Source organism: Sphaeramia orbicularis, chromosome 11 (assembly GCF_902148855.1).
Source record: "Sphaeramia orbicularis chromosome 11, fSphaOr1.1, whole genome shotgun sequence".
Taxonomy (NCBI): domain Eukaryota; kingdom Metazoa; phylum Chordata; class Actinopteri; order Kurtiformes; family Apogonidae; genus Sphaeramia; species Sphaeramia orbicularis.
The window spans coordinates 27,088,987-27,111,981 of NC_043967.1; the positions used below are offsets into that span (position 1 = coordinate 27,088,987).

General features: G+C 36.9%; 1 protein-coding gene and 1 long non-coding RNA gene across 2 annotated transcripts in view; both read left to right on the forward strand.

Annotated features, from left to right (window-relative positions):
- Window positions 1-22,995, forward strand: part of LOC115428416 (uncharacterized) — a 590,809-nt gene that overhangs the window by 307,273 nt on the left and 260,541 nt on the right. The window lies entirely within an intron of this gene.
- Window positions 1-22,995, forward strand: part of lpcat1 (lysophosphatidylcholine acyltransferase 1) — a 39,600-nt gene that overhangs the window by 13,438 nt on the left and 3,167 nt on the right. Inside the window, exons 2-12 of the mRNA XM_030147443.1 lie at window positions 218-357; window positions 1,576-1,790; window positions 3,077-3,189; window positions 3,316-3,376; window positions 10,636-10,694; window positions 13,675-13,709; window positions 14,439-14,493; window positions 18,601-18,683; window positions 18,781-18,906; window positions 20,170-20,323; window positions 22,424-22,522. Coding sequence (XP_030003303.1) covers window positions 218-357; window positions 1,576-1,790; window positions 3,077-3,189; window positions 3,316-3,376; window positions 10,636-10,694; window positions 13,675-13,709; window positions 14,439-14,493; window positions 18,601-18,683; window positions 18,781-18,906; window positions 20,170-20,323; window positions 22,424-22,522 — 1,140 coding nt within the window. The remainder of the gene's footprint in view (window positions 1-217; window positions 358-1,575; window positions 1,791-3,076; window positions 3,190-3,315; window positions 3,377-10,635; window positions 10,695-13,674; window positions 13,710-14,438; window positions 14,494-18,600; window positions 18,684-18,780; window positions 18,907-20,169; window positions 20,324-22,423; window positions 22,523-22,995) is intronic.

The following is a 22,995-nucleotide window of genomic DNA, read 5'->3' on the forward strand; positions in this document are numbered from 1 at the left end:
CTTTGACCTTACCTTTCTCAAGTGCTGGCACAGTGTTTAAAGAAAGTGTAGACAAAAGTTTTACCATGCAATGCTATGTTTAGACTTGAAGTTATTGTTTGACAGTTGGCTAAAAAAGCCAAAGGAATGTGAATCAATGGTGGAGTCAATAATATGTTTGGGTAGTGCACTGGAATGCCAACAATGTGACCTCTCCTCTCTCTGCCTCTGTTTCCAGATTGGACTGATGTCTCTTACAGTATTTCCAGTGCGGCTGCTGCTGGTGGCCTTCTTCCTGCTGCTGGCTTGGCCTTTCGCCTTCGTAGGTGCACTGGGACGCTCAGACTTTGTCGTTGAACCACAGTCATGGTGGAGAAGGTGTGTGTGTTGAATACTTATGTAGGAAAGTGTTAAAGTGCAGCATCCTCTCAGAGCCAATGCAATAACCAGAAAAGAGTAAGTTAGTTTGGATCGTTTGGATCTGCTGCATGTCCAGTATATTTTCTGGAGTTACATCAACCTGCAATAAATGTACATTTAATGACACTGAAGAGCCTCAGACAGTAGAATGGTCAGTATATGAGTATTAAGAATGTCGATTATAGGTTCAACATGTATGATTTGTGCATGTTCCTATGCCTGAGGGAAGGTTTTGTTGGCATTAACTGACAGGAACTTCATTTCTAAGTTACTACCACACATCTATTACTATTACAACTAGGGATGGGAATTGATAAGAATTTAACGATTCCGATCCCAGTATTGATTTTGCTTATCGATCCAGTTCCTTATCGATTCTCTTATTGATTCTCATTGGCTGAAGGAATAAAGAGTACAAACAGGTTTGTTTGCATTAAATGTTTTTTATATTTCCATCTCTGCACAGAAAATATAATATACAGTAAGCACATGGGGGGGGGGGGTGTCACATCATACAACCGTACAAAGTGAAAGGGAAATTTAAGACACTTTACTAATTCCTTCATGTCTCATGGTGGCCCCGGGGTCATCTTTTAGCCATACTTTGGAGCATTTCGGCCTCGATGCCATGTTGGCTATATTCTAAACCAAAACAATGCTGCGTACCTGTGACATCATCACGCATGCGCAATGAAGGCAGAATCGATAAGCAGAATCGTTAAGCAGGCAGGCAAATGATTTCAAGAAATTGAGCTACTGAGAACCAGTTCTCAAAAAGAACCGGTTCTCGATTCCCTTCCTTAATTACAACTGTTTTTGTTGTGCAGCCTATTCCATGTAGGCCTTGGATGTTTTTTTTTCTACAAGGAATCCTTCTACTCACCCTTGTGTCCTTCAGTGCCTCTTCCGTGCAGCAGCACCAGTTTGCACCAGCTACCTTTATCTTAGAAATGGAGTTCAGAACATTAACAAAAGAATGACTCAGAGCACCACAGACCCTTCATGTAGCCACAGAAGCATGTACAAGTCTGACTCTTGAACCTTCAATAGTGTTGTACTGAATAGTGTTGAAGCCTGTGGATTTTAAACACAGGCAAAATGACTGAAGATTCAAGTTTTGTTGCTAACACAGATCTGGTTTGGTCACAGTGACACGTCTCTGTCTTTCTGTATCAGGTTTACAGACGTATGTCTTCGAGTGATCATGCGTACCATGTGGTTTTGTGGAGGTTTCCATTGGATTAAGGTCAAAGGGCAGATGGCAGCACCCTCTGAAGCACCCATCCTCACTGTAGCACCTCACTCCTCCTACTTTGATGCGATCCCTGTCTCGCTGACGATGTGCTCCATCGTGGGGAAACTGGAGAGCAGAGACATTCCTGTTTGGGGAAGTGAGTAATGAACATTCGCATCACCACTGCTCTACCTGGTAATTCGAGATGAAATTTGTCGAAATTCAAACTCCAAGTATAAGTAGGATGAAGAAGGGTTGAAAGTGTCATTCCATGTTAATTAACACAGAATTCCAAATGTTTCTCAGTTATTGTCATTAAAAAGAATCCTGGAATATTTCTTGTGGACTTCATGGGACCTTGCTAAATTCTACAGCTCTACTCAAAATACTTAAGTTCTGTTTTTTTTTTGTTATTTTTTTAATTTATGTCTTTTTGGCCCTCATAGATAAATGTCATCATTAGTATTCTACTGTATATGCATTTTTAGTTTCACCAACTGGCTGTTTTCTACAGCATCCAGTTGAAGCTTCTACTGAACATACAGTAAATTTATATATTCCATTAAATAAAAGATAGACGAAATTGCATGTAATTTGTTGCTGAAATCAAAATCATAGACTTGAATTATTTATTAAAACAAACAAAAATTCTTTAATTGTCTTCTCTAATTCTTTAATTGTCTTAATTTTTTGGTCCTGGTTTGAAAAGTGTTCATTGCAGATGTATATATTTATAATCTGGGCTAAAATGATAAAAAAAATTTAGGATTTTGTTACAAATATGAGCTTTTCTTTCCAAATGAAACTCATTTATGAACATTTTCCTGATTTATGTTAGAGATCATAACATTTTGTAAAATTAATTGGCAAATTTTTCATGATTTTCCCACAAAATTTGAAAACTTGTGGGGTAAAACACTAGACACAATTTATTCATATGTTTTGAATGCTGGGAATAAATCTTTTTTGTTTTATTTTTGTGTTTATTAAATAGAAGTCACTGTTAAATCAGTGCTTAGTTGTGAAATTGTTATTAATTATTTTTTTGAGGAGAACATAAAAAGTCATCCGAAAAAATATATTTTTAACCTCCTGAGACCACGGAATGCACAAGATGCTGCTTATTTTTTTTACATGAAAAAATTAAGTGAGAATAGTGTGATGCAAAAAATGTTTTCAGATACATTTTTAATTTTCACAGCTCAACTAACAGCTAGGTCTCAGGAAATTAAAGAAAACGTACATGTGAAAAATGTTACCTAATGACCAGTATTTTTATTTTAACCCATAAAGACCCCCCCCCACCCCCCCACCCCCAAAAAAACGATAAATAATCATTAAGTTTTACCCTAAATTGAAGTGAAAAAGACTAAACTCAGTTTTCATTTTTCTTTTCTCTCTGACTTACTTGCAAATCCCCCTCTTCTTCTCTTGTCTCATCAGCTCTGATCACCTACATCAGGCCAGTGTTTGTGTCTCGCTCGGACCAAGACTCTAGAAGAAAAACTGTAGAGGAGATCAAGCGTAGAGCTGAAACTGGAGGGAAGTGGCCTCAGGTAATATACATGAAACACACATGAAACATAAACAAACATGCACGCTGATTATAATATCCACTTACTTATGAATCTGATGGATTTACTTGTGTGTGGATCATCTTAATCTCTATTTGTTTATTCCAGATCATGATTTTCCCTGAGGGAACATGCACCAACAGGTCAAGTCTCATCTTGTTCAAGGCTGGTATGTATTCACTTCCTCTTTTCCCCTGTAGGCCGAGCATGAAACCGGCTGGAATCTGCCTCTTGTGTGTTACTGTACTTCCCTGTTCTAACAGAAATACTCGTCCCCTGAAATCATACAAGTGCTCATCCTTGCTGACTAACATTTTCTTCATTTTTCAACACATTTAAAGCTTCTAATGCAGCGTTAAAACTGAATAAGACATGTTATGTAACTCACTGCCAAGTAAGTGTAAAGTTTATTCTCTGTTTATTTTGTGGTTAAGTCATTAAACCAGTGTCTTTTGTCTAGTACAGACCATTACATAAGTCACTGACAATAATGATTAAAACCTTGTAAACTGTATCAGGGTTTCTGTGAGCCATTAAAAAGCATTCAATTCGATGTCCAGAGGATGGAAAAACAACCACTGGTATTCATGATTTATTTTGATTATATAAACATTTAATAATTTTGATTGGAAGTATAGTGTGATGATTGACAGGTGGAACCCTTTAATTGGCTATTGTTTATGACCGATACACAAAGTCACAACACCGGATGCTTGGAATGCAACGTGCTGTGATTGTGCTCGTGCTGTGGCGAGAGAGTGGAAGGAATATTGGCAAATGTTGGAAAAATGCAAGTTTTAGCAGAAGTGGTTGGAGGAGAAACTATTCAGAACCTGGTTAAAGCCCGTCGGTGGTTAACCCAGAGATGCATTTTGCAGCGTGTGGAAAAACATCTTCAAACTTTGCACAATGGGCGTCAATGCGGTGAAATCACACATGCTGTCAGATAGTCACAAGTTGGCGATTAAAGGCAGGCAACAGTTAACTGTGCCGAATTTCTATGCCGTGACGAGCAACGCAACTTCTGCTGCTACCACCACACCTGCCGCTACAGTGACCGCCTCCAGCAGAGCCACGACAGGGCAGTATTATTTATAAACTGTATCTGCAGTTGGACATTGCATTACATTTGTTTAGTGACATTAAAAAGTGTATGAAAAAGCATTAAATTAGATTTGCTGATACCTGCAGAAACCCAGTGTATTCAAAATGTTATTTCTTAACATTATACATGTTAAATAATAGTTTCAGAAAGTGTGAAAAGACTGTAATTTATGCCACATTAAAGGTAGGGTAGGAGATGTTTTCCTGGAGCATTTTTTACTATATTGCTTAAAATCCCCTTCACACCCTGATTGCAACCAATTAATGAAATGCTCTAACACAAAAATAAAAAATCTTAGTCACCTGTGGAACGGACAGGACTGAAAAACACCATCCAATCATTTTAACCGGCCCATCGAAATGATTGAATGGTGATATGTCTATCAAATTCAACTGCCATTTGTCCCTCCCCCCTCCCCCCTCTGCGAGTACAATCCGGTACTCTGGAGGCATGGCTTCGGGGGGAAGTCTGAAGAAAGGGGTTTGCGATTTTTGAATTGTGTATTTTCAAAATGTAGCTTGTTCGAACCATTTTTCCAGGATCTCCTACCCTACCTTTAAACTGAGGTGTTAAACCATTCAACTGTTTCATAAATTTTGAGATTTTTTTGGCAGTAGCAACACACTTTTTAACCAATCTTAAACTTAAGCTTAAACCCAGTTGAAATTCTTTCTGTGTTGCAATTTGCACATGCTGTACCTCCACGTAGACCAGAGGAATGTCAACTAAAAGCTCAACAAAACCAATTTTTGGGAAACAGAACACAACTCAAACAACAAGCACTTCAGTGGGCAAATATTGAAAAAACGAAACAAGCTAACAGTCTTAGACCAGTATATGTCATGAATCATTTCACATAATAACAAATTAATGCAATGAACTTTGCATCGTTAAGCTAACACTAAGCAGATCCAACAGTACAAGTATTATTTCTGTACTGAATCTCACTGAAAAAACTAAAGGTCACGTTATGAAGAGATGATTATGAATGTTGTCTTAATTTTGCTGTTTTCTGATCATTACTTGGTTTTATATGAATCTTCTGCTATCGGTTAATCCGTTGTTTTGTGTTACATTGAAATGATTCCAACTAGAAACAAATGGCCCAGGGTTTAACAGATTAAAAGAAGTCTAAAAAATATGAATATAGTCCACTCTGTAACCTTCATCTCAAAGTTCCTGAAACTGAAGCTTTTACATCTTCATCTTTTATGCTGTTAGACTGTTTTTGACCTTGTAAAACACAGGTGTTGTTAGTGCTGCTACTGCCATGAAAAGTTTGTTTGCGTTATTAAGTGATTAGTTTGGACTATAGACTACATATAAAGATGGAAAAAAAAAGGAAGTCGAAATCTGTCAGTCACAATAGTGGTTATGTTGCATGTGTGATGCAGAGACGATATTATAGAAATATCATTCTTGCTTTTCTGATTGGTTTGCAGCCACGTTTGACAGATTCAGGACTAAAGTTGCTTTGGATAACTCATCACTTAACTTATTAAAACAAACTGATCAGAAAGATGACAATCTTAAAGCAAACTGATCTCATGAAATTTACATCAAAAGACTAAAACTTAAGTGTTTAGTGTCTCCATTCCCAGTAAAATATTGTGGAGCATATCGTTAGCCTTATAGCAAAATTGCCTAAGTCATATTTTTGGTTAAATTGTGATATCTGCATAACTTTATTCTCCTAACACTGCTGCTTCATTTAGCATCATTGGCTGTGTCCAGAAAAAAAACATGAGTTAGGCAGTTGTCCTATGAGGCTAACAGTATGAGGATTATTACTTATTTTGCCTTCAATATATTCTTTTTCTCACTTTTTCCTTCAGTTTTGGGGAGCTGTGTTTGGGTGCCTGTATGAAACTGGGTACATTTTGATGCCTGTCACTTTGCCAACTTTTTAGACCCAATAGTAAAAGGTAAATTTAGACATATTTTCCCCCAGGATGTACCTAATGATGACCTCAGATAAATGCAAATATATATATATATAGACTCTTGCTCTGAGCCATCCCAAAATTAATGAATTTTTAATAAAATATTGGGGCCAAAAACAGGACCAAAATCAAAAGCTACCTAGGTGTCAGTGCATTTGATCTGGAAAACATCGGTTGAAATGGTCTTACATACCGCTATAAATAAAGACACTGTGTTAAATTTGAGGATCCTAGTGGTTTTTGTAACCCAGACATGCGGGTTTTTCATGAATCAGGAGTCTAATTCTAGGTTTTATGTGTAACCCATCGAGTCCACTGGTGTTACATACATAACCTACCCATTTAAATGCATATAAATCATGAATGATTTTGTAACAGCGGTCATTTTTGTGAAACACTCTGCCTTGCATAATTAGTTCAATTCCCAAAATGTACCTGTGAGAGAATAAAGAAATATATAAAAAAATAATAATAACAGCGCGTAATTTTCGTGCAGACAGTACATGCAGATTTTTGTATTAAATATGATGTAAAATGATATAAAAATGTGTTTTATCTGAAAAATAGTTTCTCTTTTATCTCAGTAAATATTTATTTTTAAAATAGACCCAAAGTGCTCCCAAACTTGCTTCATAACATTAGCCTACATCTGGTTTGAATTTTTAGCCCCCATGTCCTGTTTTTAGGGACCAGTTTCATAGAAGCACCCATTTATGTATCCAAACGGACCACTGACATACTCTGCAAGATTAAACTACTCTTTTATCTGACTGAATTTAACTATGTCCATCCACAGTAGTCTATTGTTTAGCTTCAGTGCTGTAGTCCTGCATAACTGGCACCTTACTGACTGTGATCTAATGCGGTTTTTCAGACCGTAATGCTATTTCATACACGGAACTGATTATTTCCTGTGATCGGTTGTGCTCACGGCAGCTGCAGTTAAGCACACACCCCAAATATCCGCCCTCATATCTGTCTGTGATGTGACAAACTCATGTTTATTACTGCTTCTCTTGATTTTAGCAGTGCCATCTGATTGTGTTTTTTTGGTCATTTTCAATAAGGGGCTGTCCGTGTGTTAATAGAGACACTGTGTACCTTGAACATTTATTTTGTTTAGCGTGTCTCAGCTAGTTATAGAGGATTATTAGGCTAACACGTGTTTTCATCTTGGCTCTGTGTGCATCCTGGGGTAAATATTCTGTTAAATCAGCTCTAGGACAGAACTCAAGAAGCGCTACACCTATGTTTTTTGGCTTGTTTTCTGTTGTTTCAGACATGGCCCTATTGTATGAGTGTGGGAGAAAAGCCTGCATTAACAAACTTATGCTGTCAGCCATTGTCCCCTTCCTGCTTTGTCTAATCCCTTTTCTTCCAGTCTGTAATTCTGTCATTCCCAGTAAGCCGTGTTGGCCATAGTCTGGCGTGCTTTGACCATGCGTGTGTGTGTTTGCTCCTCTCTGGATGAGTCTCTTCTGGTTATGTCTCTTCACTGACTCTATACACAACACAGCTACTTTATATGTGTCTGTCTGTATGTATGTGTGTGTGTGTGTGTGTGTGTGTGTGTGTGTGTCCTTTCCTTATTTCCAAAGGACTTTTAATACGGTGGTGACTTTCATATTCACCTTTTTCTCCTTGTCCTAATGTCGTCACCACATTATTATTCAGAGTGCACACTGTGATCTGCTTTGTTCTTTGTGTATTCTCAGTCTGATGTGCAGTTACATTAATATATGTGATTAATATTGGTAACCCACATATGATGTTGCAGTTTTGAGGAGGGTTTGGAGTCGATGCCTGAAGCTGAACCAGTTCTTTCTGTTGCAGCATTCACAGACCTGACTTTCAGGAAGTGTATCTGCTTCTAGAACACTTAGGAATCACGATAATCCCATGATCTACAACTTCAGATAAAGCCACTAGGGATGGGTATCAAGACCTGGTATTAAATGGGCCACAGGTCTAAATAAAGACGAGAGTATAAATAATCTCAGATGATATCGGTTTTCCTAAAGGTTGTGGAGACTGAAATGGTCAGAGCATCATTTGATTTGTTCATAGTTTTGAAGGCTACTGCCCTGTCAAAGTATTATTAATGAAAAGTTCTGCTTTAATTTTTAGACTTATTGTAATGTTTGAAGGACTGTTTTCTTTTCCAGTAAATATTTGTATATGTTTCACATTACTATAATGGCAAGAATCTACAAAAGAGATTGATTCAAACAAAGCCATGCTGGTGCACTCTCCTAGAAAAGAATATTAAGAATATACATGATATACACGAGGGTCCGATCAAGCTGTAACACATGGACACATTTCGTGTTCATCAGTCTCTGTCATGTAAGCAGAGTAACTTATATGCATCTATTATATATATTTGAGTAGGTATTTATAAGCACTTTAACATTATGTATAGCAAAATATGGGGAGATAAAATTTTGAGGTGAAAAATGTCAAATTACTGCTTGGTAACTTGGTTCCTCAATATGAATGAAGGATTAAACTTCACAGACTGATAAGAGTTAAAGCCACATTTACCTGAAACCGAAAACAGATTTTATGACTACGTTCAGACAGCAGGTCTTAAAGCACAATTTGGATTTTTTGATGAAATCCGATTTTTTTGGTTGCTTGTTCATATTACACATTAAATGCGACTTCTGTCAGTTTTGAGTATGAGCTGAATGTGACCCTGAAGTGACCCGTGTGCACAAAAATGGTCCTGACTTAATACGCGACCACGCAGGCACGCACTGTATTTACAGAAGTAGATATGTTTTTCTTGCTGCTCCTCCTCCTGGGTCGCAGAATAGTGACGTTTGTCGCATTTCAATGAAGTAAAGGTCAGAATAATGCAACTTGGCCGTTCAGACTGAAGTCGTATTGCAAAATACCACGTATGTATCAGATTTAGGACCACATATGAAAGTGGCCTGGATTGGATTTGAAAAAATCAGATTTGTGCTGTTCAAACGGTCTTTAACAGATCGGATACAGGTCACATATGGGCAAAAAAATCTGATTTGGGCCACATTTGCCTGCAGTCTGAACGTAGCCTATCTTAACATCAACAGAAGTTTTCATGCCGACCTTCTACTAAACCTGTTGGGGGATGGCAGTGGCCCAGTTGGAGGGTTCCCATCTCAAACAAGTTAGTGCATGTGGACCAGTACCTAGAGAGGTGCCAAGTTTTTTTTGTATTTAATTTATCTAGACAGGGACAAGCATGATATACATTAGCCTTAAACGGGAGAAATGTATTGTACCAGGTTTTAGCACTAATGCTAATTTCCACCTGTAGTCCCTGGGCAGGCTGATATTATCATTAAAAAAACAGACATTAATACAAAAATAAAACATACAAAGAGCAGTATAAAATGCATTTCCATAACTCCATCTATATAAAAAAAATCATTCACTTCCAACCAATTCACCGCTAGGATACTGCCGAGGTGCCCTTGAGCAAGGCACCAAACCCCAAACCGGTCTGACACCACTCTACACATTAAGTGCATGTGTATTGGTCGTATTTGTGCATGTGTGTGTATTTGGGCGTCTGTGTGTGTACATAATAACAGTCCCCAATGAGCGACTGATAAAAGCATTTCTTCTTTCTTCTTCTTCTGAGGCGGGACATTGTTTATCTATCATGTCACTCATACTTGCAATTTGTAAACTATGCAGTGGCTCAGAAGAGGTATCTGGTGAAAAAATAAACTGGTTCTTAGATGATCTGGAAGCAATTTTGAATCAGTACTGACACCAGCCCATAAGCCACTCCAGATCTGTCACAGTGGAAAAAGAGAAGTGCTGCATTCATAAATTAGTTTATATTTTATTGGACATCAGATTACAAATGACAACACAGATGATAAATAAGAAAACACTGCGTATCAGATTGAATAGTTGGATTGTTATCTTGCGGTTTGCTGTTGTGCAATGACAATTTCTAGAGAACACACACCCAAAAAACTGTTTTTTAAATGTTTCAGTGTCAGAAATATTCAATATAACATTATTTTTGTTTGCCTGAGAAATGGGACTTTTGGCCTTATAAAACTGACATAAATTGAATTCTTATTGTGATATGTGTCTGATGTTGTTCCAGTGTCTCCAGAGGTCTCACAGTAGAATGAACAGGCCTTTGTCTTGTAATAAACTGTGTGTGCAGTTTCTGTCAGGCCGTCTGTCGTCAGCAGGACATTATAGAGTCTCAACACAGCCGGAGGTATTTCTGAGGTTGTCATGCATTTAAATCAGCACACGACTTGACATGTTGCAGCTGGGCTCAGATGTTCACAGAACCAGCGATATAATGGATAACTGTACATAATGACTTTAAATAATGTTTACAATACTTCTTTTCCTTCGTAGGTGCTTTCATCCCAGGGCTTCCGGTACAACCAGTGCTACTACGTTACCCAAACAAACTGGTAAATCCTTCGTTTTCTCCCTGTTACTGTCATTCTGTCCTTTCCTTGAACATCCCTGCGCACACACACATATGTACACCACTATGATGTAATGGTTTCTTTCCCTCACGTTAGTATGTGTTCCTCTTGCGTTGAATGACTTCATGTTCTCGTAGGATGATATTTCATCCCCTCCCCTCTCTCTGCTCACACACATACACTTATATAGGTGTCATGTCTCCCACTCGGCACCTCTTCTTGCTCTCTAATGAATTATGCAGCTCCCATTACCTACTTTTTCTCGTCTGTTTCCCTAGAAAACCTCTGTCACTGTTTCCCTTTGCGCAGTGTTAAGTCACCGCTGATTTCAGTGACAACGTGGCAGCATTAGGCAGTAAAGGGAGGAAAATACGGAAACACAAAAAAAGTGGACTAAACACCTTAACTCTTACACTGCCATTTATTTCTAACTGTGAGTGACTGTTTACATTTACAGCTGAAAAGGTCAACAACTACACCCAGGCATAAAAAATACATAAAATGATGTTTGTTGCTCAATTAAGAATACCAGTGATTGTACACGACTGAAACACATGAAGAAAAGTGTTTAAACTGCTCAGATGTTGTCTGAACATTACTCCCATAAACTGTAGGCGGTAAGAAAGACAACACAAAGATCACTTGTTTTTGTGTTTAAGTTCATCTTTGTTTGGTGTTCACACTGCCCAAAATAGGACTTACACATTGGAAAATTAACAGGAAAACCATCAACAAATTATGCAGCATTTGAACCAACATAAACATGTATGTCACTGAATTTAACTTTATTTGCAAAACTTTATATATTTTATCCTACTGGGATCCAGGAAAGTAAACGTTGTGGCAGGATGCAACAGTTTTTTCAGATACAGTTTTTTAATTGAATGTCTTGCAGTGGACAGCATATTTATGTAGGTATGTATGTTTTTGTTGTTTTTTTTAAGTGAAGCTGTGAGACTCTTATCCCCTATAGAGTACAAAAATGCATTAATGGGACTCTAGAGGTTATATATAATTTACTGTATACTATGTAGCATGTTTCATACAGGTTTGAGTTCACGTGACAAATAAGCCAATAATAAGACAGAGCAAGTGCAAATAAGTAAAATAAAAAAAAAAAAAATATGGAAATGGGTTAAAAAAAAAACAAGGAAAAGATAAGAGAACAAAACTATAAATGTCTCAATTAATAACATTAAGTAAAATCAGATGACAATTTAAGTGACATCATACAAAGATACACACAATACAATAAATATGCTCTCAATATTTAGTTTAATCTAATATAACCCTGACATGTCAGTAGTAGTTTTGCATTTTTCAGCCTGGATCTATTGTTATTATACAGGAACTTCATGTAAAGCATTGTGCAAAAATGTACAGTTTCTAATTAGATAACAAAAACAGCCATCACACAGCCTGGATCAGGATGCTCTGGAGGTTTTCTCCTTCTTCCTCATCCTTTAAGAGCATTTGCTGCAGCTCCAACAATACTTCACAAAGCAGTTGCACTTGGATCTCAGTGCGCTGCTCCTTTGAGGTCGTCTGAAGCTCCTCTGCGATCTCTGCAGCCTCCAGTTTTTGTTCTTCCATCTGGATCCTCAAGGCCTGTTCTTTTTGGAACTCTTCTGTCAGTTTGGAGAGTTCATTGACTCCAATCTGCATCTCTATCCACATGCTGAGATGCCACCGTACCCAGATCGTTGCAGAGAGGGATCGCTTAGTCGAGGTCACCTGTCAAAAGATGACAAAAACACCAGTGTAGTTTATGTGGCTGAGGGTAATATTAGCTCTGTGTTACTTTGTAGGGTGAATGAAAAGGATGCTGAAATTGTAAAGACAATATAAAAACAAAAGAATCCAGTGAAATAAGTATGATTTGATTTGAAAGCTATTGTAAGATCTCTGTCCCACACAGCAAAATCAGACTTTATGGAAAGAAGGCAAATATTCTGAAAATTAACCAAACTGTCTTAAAAAATCTGCGTCTGGGATAAAAAACATTGTCTAGACTTCATAAAATCCAAATGTCAAACCAATGATGTTTTGATTAATACAATAAGCTATAAAAACAGTTATACTGTTAGAATTAGAGGCTGTTCATGTTAAAATCAGGATCCAAGACACAAGAATAACAAAAAATGAAATATGGTCATTATCACATTATAATGTTGAAATTCATCTTTTATGTTACAAATGTTCGCTGTTATTTTGAAGGTAATATTTTAGAGATGAATTAATGCTGTGACTTGTTATGTGGAAATACTTGTCAATGAATCAGACCATTCTTCTGGTTTATTTCCAGCTAAATATAAACTCAAACTGTTTTCTTTTTGTAATATATTAACTATGAATATCTTTCTCTAGCCATATGTGGGATATAGTTTTGGTAAAGAAATGTATTTTGGGGTTTTGTTTTCACTCTATGGCCAGAAAATAGTTGATTAAAAATGTAAATCATCCATAACATTGAGGGAAAAAACAAAAGACTGAATTTGTTTGCTGTATTTTCCAGCCCTATGTCATTTTTTTTTAAACATTTCTTTTTCACATGTTTATAAACATAAAATACAACAAACAGTACAGCAAGGCCAGTTGAGAGTTACAGTATTCAACAAAAGATATCCATAAATAATACAATAAAAGGAAAATAAGGGAATCACATTACCATTTCAGCACTGATGTCTTTGTTTTTAAATCTAATCCATTTGTCCCATTTTTTTTTTTATCAAACTCATCTTTTTTTAATCTTAAGGTGTAAGTCATTTTTTCCTTCACCCATATTTCCTCTACTATATCTAAACATTGTTTGTATCTAGGTGGGTCTGTAGCAAGCCAGTTTCTTGTTATAGCCTTATGTCATTTAATTATTCACAGATGCAGTGTGCATTAATAATGTGTGTTTTTCTTTTCTTTTTATTTATTTACTTATTAATTTTTTCCTCCGCCTTCCTGTCCACAGGATTCTATTACATGGACGTGGAATGGTCCTGGAGCGTGAGTATTTTCCGTCTTCATCTTATATCTCCATGCCCACATTACCACCCACCTCCACCCTCTCATCTTCTGCTCATTATGTAGTTAAACTGCAGTGACCCGTTCATTTAAATGGAGCCCAGTGAGACGCTGTAGTCTGACCCTCCATCTGCTCAGTAGTGCCTCCATTCATCACGTTATTTTTTTTTATTTCTCTGCATGTTCACATACCATATATCATCCGTACCCACAGACTAGGTTGTGACCAACAGTTGGTTCTTTTAGCCAAACAAATTTGCATTTCAAGCGTTAAAAAAAAAACTCACTGAAATGCATATTTTCATAGTAATAGTGAAGATTCCTATTTTTCTGATGCTTTGTATGTAAATCTCCATACCTTCTGTTTTACAAAAGTCCTCCTGAGACCCAGCAATGTATTTTGGTCCTCTGTAGGGGACAAGAGTTTCACAGCTTTACTTATAAAAATGCTGTCTACTGCAAAGGACATTCCATAAAAAAATTTTAAAAATGTACCTGAAAGAACAGTTTCATCATGACAAATATTTAAAGTAAAAAAAGTGAAAACATTTCCTTTCCTGGCTCTCAGGAGGATATGATGTAGAAATAGCAGCAAACATGTCACATTTGCTCTTCTCATTATCTCTTGTGTCTGTTGTGAATTGTGGTTATGATGGTTTGTCATGTTTTGGAAACCCTGCCATATGTAATGTAAATACTTGTGTGTTCCAGGTTCACCGTTCTATGGCTCACATTGTGTCAGGTTCATAATCCCATGGAGATAGAAGTAAGTAATTCCGAAGAGAAGTAGAAACTAAGGGCCAGATTTACTAATACTTTAAACCAGCACAAACCTGCATTGTGTGTTAAACTCTATGGCTGAAATGAACAAAAGGGGTTCAGGGCAAAATTAGCTCTGGAAAAGGCGTGGACACAGTTAACTCTGTGTCTGACTTAACTGCATCTGTGGAACTTTGGGGAGGAGTTGCACATACATGTCATCACCCATACACTTTCTCTGTTAAACTGGATATAAGTATAGAGGTGAATGAATAGGCTAATGCCCCTGTGATCATCCTATGTCTATTTGTTTTTTGTTTATTTGTTTGTTTTAATGATGTCTATGTCATCATTATGTGTATTTTTTATTTTTTAATTTACAGTGAATGAGTGCTGTGTCAATATCGGCTGTTTTATGTCTTGTTCTGTCACCTGCCTAGAGACTGCAGATGAAAAGTAGTTATTTTTATTAATTCTGCCACATGAATGAATGAATGAATTTTTATTTTCGTGTCCTGCATAAGAATATGCCTAGCCCTTACATGGGCTTATGAGACACCAAAAATATAAACCAAAGACCAAATACCAGACAATAGGCACAATAGATATAAACAAGACAATGTCATATGGCATATCAATGGCATACATGGGTGTATTTTTTATACAACAATGTTCAGAAATATGCATGGTCCCTATTAAATAAACCAATAAAAAAGAAAAAAAAGTGCGAGTTGCACAACCATGATTTACTAAGGTTTGCATCTGTCGATTTACTTCTGATTGTGCCATTATTTAGTGCATTTGAGCTTGGTATGTCCATGACAGTTACACATAGACAAGACCCTGCTGAGAACTGAGGTCAAGTTTATTTATATAGCACATTTAAAATGACACAAAGTGCCCAAAGTGCTGTACAAAGTTGTAGGCACAAATACAAGATATGATAAAATTAGTAAAATAAGAATAAATACAAGATCAGGGTTCCCACACGCCCTGGAAAATCTGGAAAATAATTGACCAATTTTCCATTCATTGAAAACATCTGGAGAAAATAGGTCAAATGTCCTGGAAAAGTTATCCTGGAAAAATTATTTATCCTCCCCCTGCCTTGTGACCTTGTGTGCCTAAACGGAGATGAAACAAAGGAAACTGTTTTTCAGTGATTTTTTTAAACTATACAAATATTTTTTGAGGAAGTGTAGGAGAGAAAGTAAGAGAGAAGAGAAAGTTGAGTTGGGAATTACCCAGTTGAACATTGTAACTCCAGTTTGTCAGGCTAATGAAGTGCTACGCTGTAATCTGTAGGTGTGTTTGCATTATTCTGTGATACATTTGTCATTAGGCTAATGATGTTCATTTTGTCTGCCGTTAATGTAATTATACTTTTCTTTTGTTCAGACAAGGTATAGTTTTTAGGTGTTACCTGCTTGACAGTTTCGACTGTGATTGTGATTTGTCATAATTATTTTTCACAGATAAATTATAGCCATAGACTGCACAGCAACTGTCTGAGTAATAAACATAGAAACAAATTGGGTAAATTTAAGTTACAACTGTAGAAAAGAACACTTCCAAAGAATGAGGGGGACAGGGGAGTGGATTAATGTATGACGTGATAACTTGTCTCTGTAGCGGCTGAAAATGTCCTGGAAAATAATTTCAGGGAAAGAGTGGGAACCCTGAAGATATAGTAAAACTGATACAAACGGATACACAGTAATAGGATAAACAGCATCTAAAACACAACCAGAAGATAAAACAAATAAAAGTCCCACACTTGTATTAAAGCCAGCGCAAATAGGTGCATCTTTAAAAGAGTGTGCACATGTGATTTGTTGGGCCAGAGTGTTCCTGACACAGAAAAGGCACTGTTGGCTTTAGTTTTTAGACAGGGTTTTGGTACATCTACATTCAGGCAACTTGAGGATCATGTTTCTCTGGATGGAATGTGACAGTTAAAAGCTCTGAAAGGTTAGGGGGGGGCAAACTGTTCAGGCACTTAAAAGCATATAATAAAATCTGAAACTGGATCCTGTAAGGGACAGGAAGCCAGTGAAGGGACAAGAGAACAGGAAGCAGATGATAGAGAATTGACCTTACACATCTTAATTTATTTAGAATTATAGGGGAAGGTGTCATCATAGCAGATCGACCATAAAACAGTCCATATTCTCACCTGTGTTGTCCCTGGTTTTTAGATTATTTAACTAACTTTACCAATTCATCAAGAGGCTCAGTCAGAAGTGTCATGTAAACGTCTTATAAAGTCAAAAAACCTAAGTAACATATAATAAATCTTCAGCTCAGTGACATTCTTAGTATATTTTGTGGTTGTATAACAGATACAGGGTGCAGTGTTTCCTCTGTACTACTACTGATATTACTGATATTAGAAACAACAGCCCATCCACCATGTAGAATAAATGTATGCACCACTCAGGTTTGACTTCAGACCGTTGGGAATTCTGTGCTATGACCCAAGTGTACAAATGTCACATCTCCCTTTCGTCGTGCACAGTGCTGTTTTCTTTTACATCTGCAGTGGATTGTGCCTTTTTCCTCCTGTAGCCTATAATTTACCTAACAGTAGTGATCTAGATCTGCTTTTATGAACACACTGGGCATTGTGATTGACTTACCATAACATTTGCTTATTAATTACCCCAGTTTTACCACTGGAACCCTCTCCTTCTGCTACCTCCTCAGCTGTAGATTCCTTCATCAGGTGTATCTGCATAATCTCACACTGTGCTCATTTACACTGGTCTCAACAGAGCAGCACAGGTCATTATCGAAATGAACTACCTGCATCTGTGCTCATCATTTAGAGCTCACCGGCCTTGCCTTTTTCTGTTTACTTATAATGCACTGCAAAAATCTAAATCTTACCAAGTGTATTTTTGTCATTTCTAGTCCAAATATCTCATCACACTTAAAATAAGACATAATCACCTAAAGAGTAACTTTTCAGTGAGATATAAGAACTTATTTTTAGACAGTAGATCTTGAAAATCTTATTTCAAGAAATGTTACCAAGATAATTTTCACTCGTTCCATTGGCAGATTTTTTTTTTTTTTTTTTTTTGCTGAATTCCAAGATTTTTCTACTTAATTCAAGCAAAAAAAAAAAAAAATCTGCCAATGGAACAAGTGAAAATTATCTTGGTAAGATTTTTGAAATAAGATTTTCTAGATCTATTTTTTTTGCTTAATTCAAGATTTTTTTCCTTAATTCAAGCAAAAAAAAATCTGCCAATGGAACTAGTGAAAATCAAGATCTATTGTCTAAAAATAAGTTCTTATATCTTACTTACAAGTTATTGTTTAGGTGATTATGTCTTATTTTAAGTGAGATGAGATCTTTTGACTAGAAATGAAAAAAACACACTTGGTAAGATTTAGATTTTTGCAGTGTGGGCCATAGTTTAGTGGCTTCCTACATGGAAATGGTTAGAAATATCAGTATAGTTACTATTGAGCACTGATAGGAAGTCATATATGTACTTTCATTTGGGTCCATGTCCTTTGACCTCAAGTGACCTTGAAGGGTCAAACTCAAGGTCACCAATGTCTACATTTCAACAATCTTCTCTGAAACTTGTGTTCAGATTCAATTCAAATTTATATGTAGCTTCCTTGGAACAATGTCTACAAAGTTTATTTACAGTTTTGAAAAAAATATATTTACAAAATTTGACAGATTTTTGAAATATTAAACATTTGCCTTTTACTTATAACGGGTCATATTTTGATGTCTTATAACATGGAAATGGTTACAGATATCAATATAGTTACTATTGAGCACTGATAGGAAGTCATATATGGACTTTTATTTAATTAGTTGAGTTCTCCAGTGAAAGTACCACCCACTTTTATTGGAAGGTTGATCTCCTGCATCCAAACCATAGAACTCTAACATAGCAGCAGAACCTGACAACCTTGCAATTTCAAGTTGTTACTGATTCTTGATAGAGCATGTTGGTGAGCCGCAGGGCATTGGTTCTATTTTTCTAGATTGTGCCCTCAATAATTTGCTTCATTTTAGTAAATGTGGCCCTAAAACTGCACTATCTTGACTGAACAACAGAATTAATTTGACATCCTTTCGTTCTAGTACCTGCCGATTTACACTCCATCAGACGAGGAGAAGGAAAACCCAGCTCTGTTTGCCAATAACGTCAGAAAAGTCATGGCAAAGTAAGTGTGTGTGTCTGTTGATCAGCATCTGTTTGTTTGTTTGTTTGTTTGTTTGTTGTGGATCTAAATAAGACCCCCTCTTCCTTCATCCTGACAGGGCGTTGGACGTGCCACTCACAGACCTGTCCTTCGATGACTATGAGATCAGTCTGGCGAAGGGCCCACTGAGGCCCTACAACTGCCACAGTCTGCTGAAGTTCAACCGCCTGGTGAGCCGCCTGGGGTAAGTGCACATACACTGGATTAACTGGTTTGGGTTAATTTAGTTCAAGGTTAAAGGGCAGCGAATAGTAAACAATACTGACATCTAGTGGTGATGGCAGGGAACGTAAACGGGGTAGAAATCAGTTAAGTCTACGTCAGGTTTTCTCACTATTTAACCCAGTGGTTCCCAACCTTTTTTGGCTCATGACCCCATTTTAACATCACAAATTTCTGGCGACCCCCAGACATTCAAAACTGAGACATTTTTCTCTTGGAGATGTCTTAGCGGTGCCAGGCAGGCGGAGAAATCTTTCCATTCTCTGTTTGGTCTGGTTTTCTGACTGCGACTGTGTTCGGGCAGGTTGTGTGTAGTGTAGCAACGCACACAGTCACATGATCAGGTCAATCAAGATATTCCATCTCAGATATAATATCCTGCATTTTATTTTAATTTGATTGTTATTAGGAAAAGTGTGTGGTGTTTTAATTATAATGAGACATATATATATTGAATCACTAGAAAGTATTTTTTATTTGTAACTTTTTTTTTTTTATCAATTACTAGAAATTTCAGGTGACCCATAAAGACCCAGTGCTACTTTTGTGTCAGTTCCCAAATTAATTTTTATCTTTATGTAACCTTCCTTATTTACTTACTTATCACCATTTACCATAATATTATCCTCTGTATTTTGTGTTTTTTCAGTAAAAATCGGGTAATTTTCTATATTTATTTGACTAATCATGTACTTAAACCATCGTGCTGAGATTACTTTTGGAAAATAAAGTAAATAAAGTGTAAATATAAAGATGTATCATATTAGACAAAGTACATCTTACAGTAACATACAACATGATCTGTATAAATATGTCACAGAATTTTGACCATTTTATCATTAAACCTGATACTCACTTTATTTTTGTCCTCTGAACTGATAAACATCTGACACTTCTCATGCATATAATGTTTCAAACCCTTCCATTAGTTTGTTAGACTTTGCTAAGGTTTATCAGAGCCTTTGTCTAATATTTGTCTCTGTAGTTTTCTTGCTGTTTCTCGACTAAGCATAATTTTTGCTTTTTGTATAATAATTTAACACCATTCACTTGCCTGTACAACATAATTTATTTACTTTATTTGGTGCACATTTACTTTTAATTCATATAACAGCATTTTCACCTTTCTGAAACATTAAAAGCTTTTTTCATGATATCTGGTTCAAAAGGCACTTGTTTGTTGTATTTCCTCAGTGTAAATGTCTGGTCTGATGTGTATTAACAGGCTCAAATCTGGCAGTAAACAGTCTGCGTTGGAGGAGGTGGCAAAAAGAGCCAGAAAGTTGCAGGGAGAGGGTCTGAGTGTGGAGGACCTGGCCCAGTTCCTCAGTTTACCAGTGACAGACACACTCACAGAAGTGCACAGTCTCTTCAACCTGGTAAATATAAACACATACAGAATCTAAGCCTGAAAATAACTGCAGAGAGACAGGATACCTCATACTTGTTCAATATGTGTATTTTTTTTTCTTTTCAACCAATAAAACAGGGAAAAAGTTGTGATAAATCTGTCATGAAGAGAAACTTTAATTTTACTTCAATATTAACATATTATTTTAGCCTGAGCCTGATTTAGAATTAGCTGAAGTGGACACTGTTTCAATATTATACAGGGTGAGTCAGAAAAAACGCTCTTTCCATTTAAAGAGATTGTACTGCTAAAACGGAAACACTGATTTTCCTTTTGACCATACAGTCATATTGATGTGGTTATTGAGCATGACTGGTGATGTAGTCACAGATTTATTGCATTGCATAAGAGAGAGAAGGTCCATTGTTTATTGGGCACTGAAATACCTGCCAACACAATGTATGCCACAGTGAACAAACTTGAAACTGACAACAATTACAGGAGTCAGGGCTTTGCTTTCACACTCAGGACATAGGCCTACATGACAGTGCCCAGGGAGTTTTCATCATGGCAAGACCACAGTTTACGGATGTGCAGAGAGCTTTCATGGTGACAAAATTCTGCGAAACTGGTAGCGTCCAAGAAACCATCCGGCAGTTTCAAGACCGCTTCCCTGATGTCCGTGCCCCAGCTGCCTCATCAGTGAGGAGAAATGTGATCAAGTATCGCCTAACTGGTACTCTTCAGGAACTCCAAAATCGCATCACGGCTGAAATCCAAGCCCTATGACGAACACGAATGGCGAGAAGAGCTGTGTTAGAGATGCGACAATGAGCACAGATTTGCATCAATCTGAATGGTAGCCAGGTTGAAGGTCGTGCCGGACGACTTCGTTGAGACAAAACATTTTGATGGCGAGTAAACATGCTGTAATGGTTGACAATTTCAATTTCATTCACAGTGGCATAAACTGTGTTGGCAGATATTTCGGTGCACAATAAACAATGGACAATCCCTCTGTTATGCTATGCCATAAATCAATGATTCAATCGCCAGACATGCTCAATAACCACATCAATATGACTGTATAATCAAAAGAAAAATAAGCATTTCCATTTCAGTGGTACAATTTCTTTAAATGAAAAGAGCGTTTTTTCTGACTCACCCTGTAAATCATTCTCTGAAGTCTGTTGTGTTTTTCATGCACAAAACTGATCGGTTCCCTCTTAAACAGAATATACATAGCTTTTGTGATATGTTAAAGGGCTCATATTTTGCTAAACTCACTTTTATTAGTCTTTGGTACATTTATTTGTGTATTTGGACCCTAATAGTTCAAAAAGTTTGAATTTGAACCCTCCATGTGCTACAAAGCTATCTTTATATTCATTTTGGCAAAAATGGAGTGAATTTCTACAAGCTGTTTTAATTCCTGCTTAATTTGTTACGTCTATAACTAGTTACGTCACCACATTTGCACATATATGGTCAAGACTTCCGACGAACATTTCTCCGAGTATGACATAACTGTTTGTCAGCAGCAGCGGTTGTAGTCCATACTGAAAATATGTCCAAACTTCGAGCCGATTACCTAAAATGTTCAGTTGTTGGTTGAACAGGACAGAGCAGCACAGCCAACAACCTGAAGGGGGTGGGGCTTGAAGTGGCGCATTTGCATTTAAAGGGCCAGCACTCAAAACGACCTTTCTGGTGTCATTACTCAGAAATAGGGTTGAAGATGGACCTGTGGAGTTGAATTAATGAAGAATTTAGACCCAAGTATAGCATTTACAGTTTATGTAGACCACAGGGAAATGTTTTAAAATGCATAATTCCATTTAAAAAAAAAAAAAAAAAGCAAAATATCAGTGCTTTAAAACATACTAATTCAAAGGTCAAGTTCTCCCAACAGCACTGGTTTTATATATCTGAAGATGTAGTGAATGAAATGTGGAAAATAAAACTAAACACCTCTGTTTTAAGGAGATACACAAACCACAAATATCCTGTGATCAGGAGTAGATCCAGCCATGAAAACGAAATTGATTTCAGTCTTTTACATGAGACTAATTATGATGCATTGGGTACTTTGACTCTTGTGCTTACTGAGATTACTTCTTTTTACTAGAATGGAGATGGTAAGATTGACATCAGACGCTATGTTATCGCTCTGTCAACCGTATGTCGACCATCAAAGTCAATGGAGACCCTCAAACTGGCCTTCAAGGTAAGTATTACCTTAAATCTGGTTCAATGAACATGTTCACTTGCTCACTAGTATTTTGTTTTAATTGTGAAAAAGACAATATTCTGAATAAGATATTGAATGAAAATAAATATCTATAATACTCCTGTTCACATGCAAAGTTTTCCACTGGTGGCAGATGTTCCACTGTGTGAACTCAGCTCCTCCCTCTTTTGTTCCTTTAAACATGTTCTGGATAAAGGTTCGGCTTTTTAGTATTTGCCCACATCTATAAACCTGGTGATATTCTCTGTCATAATGTTTAACAGTAGGTGTAGACTCGACGCAATCTTTGGAGCATCCATCTCAAGTTTAGAGGATCTTTGTCTTTATGACGGCCGACTGCAAACAGCAGCTGTATCACAATGTGCAGTAAAACATAAGTAAAGTTTATTTTCTGAATGCACTGTATACATGTACAAAAAATCCTCATAAAAGCAGAATATTATCAGCAT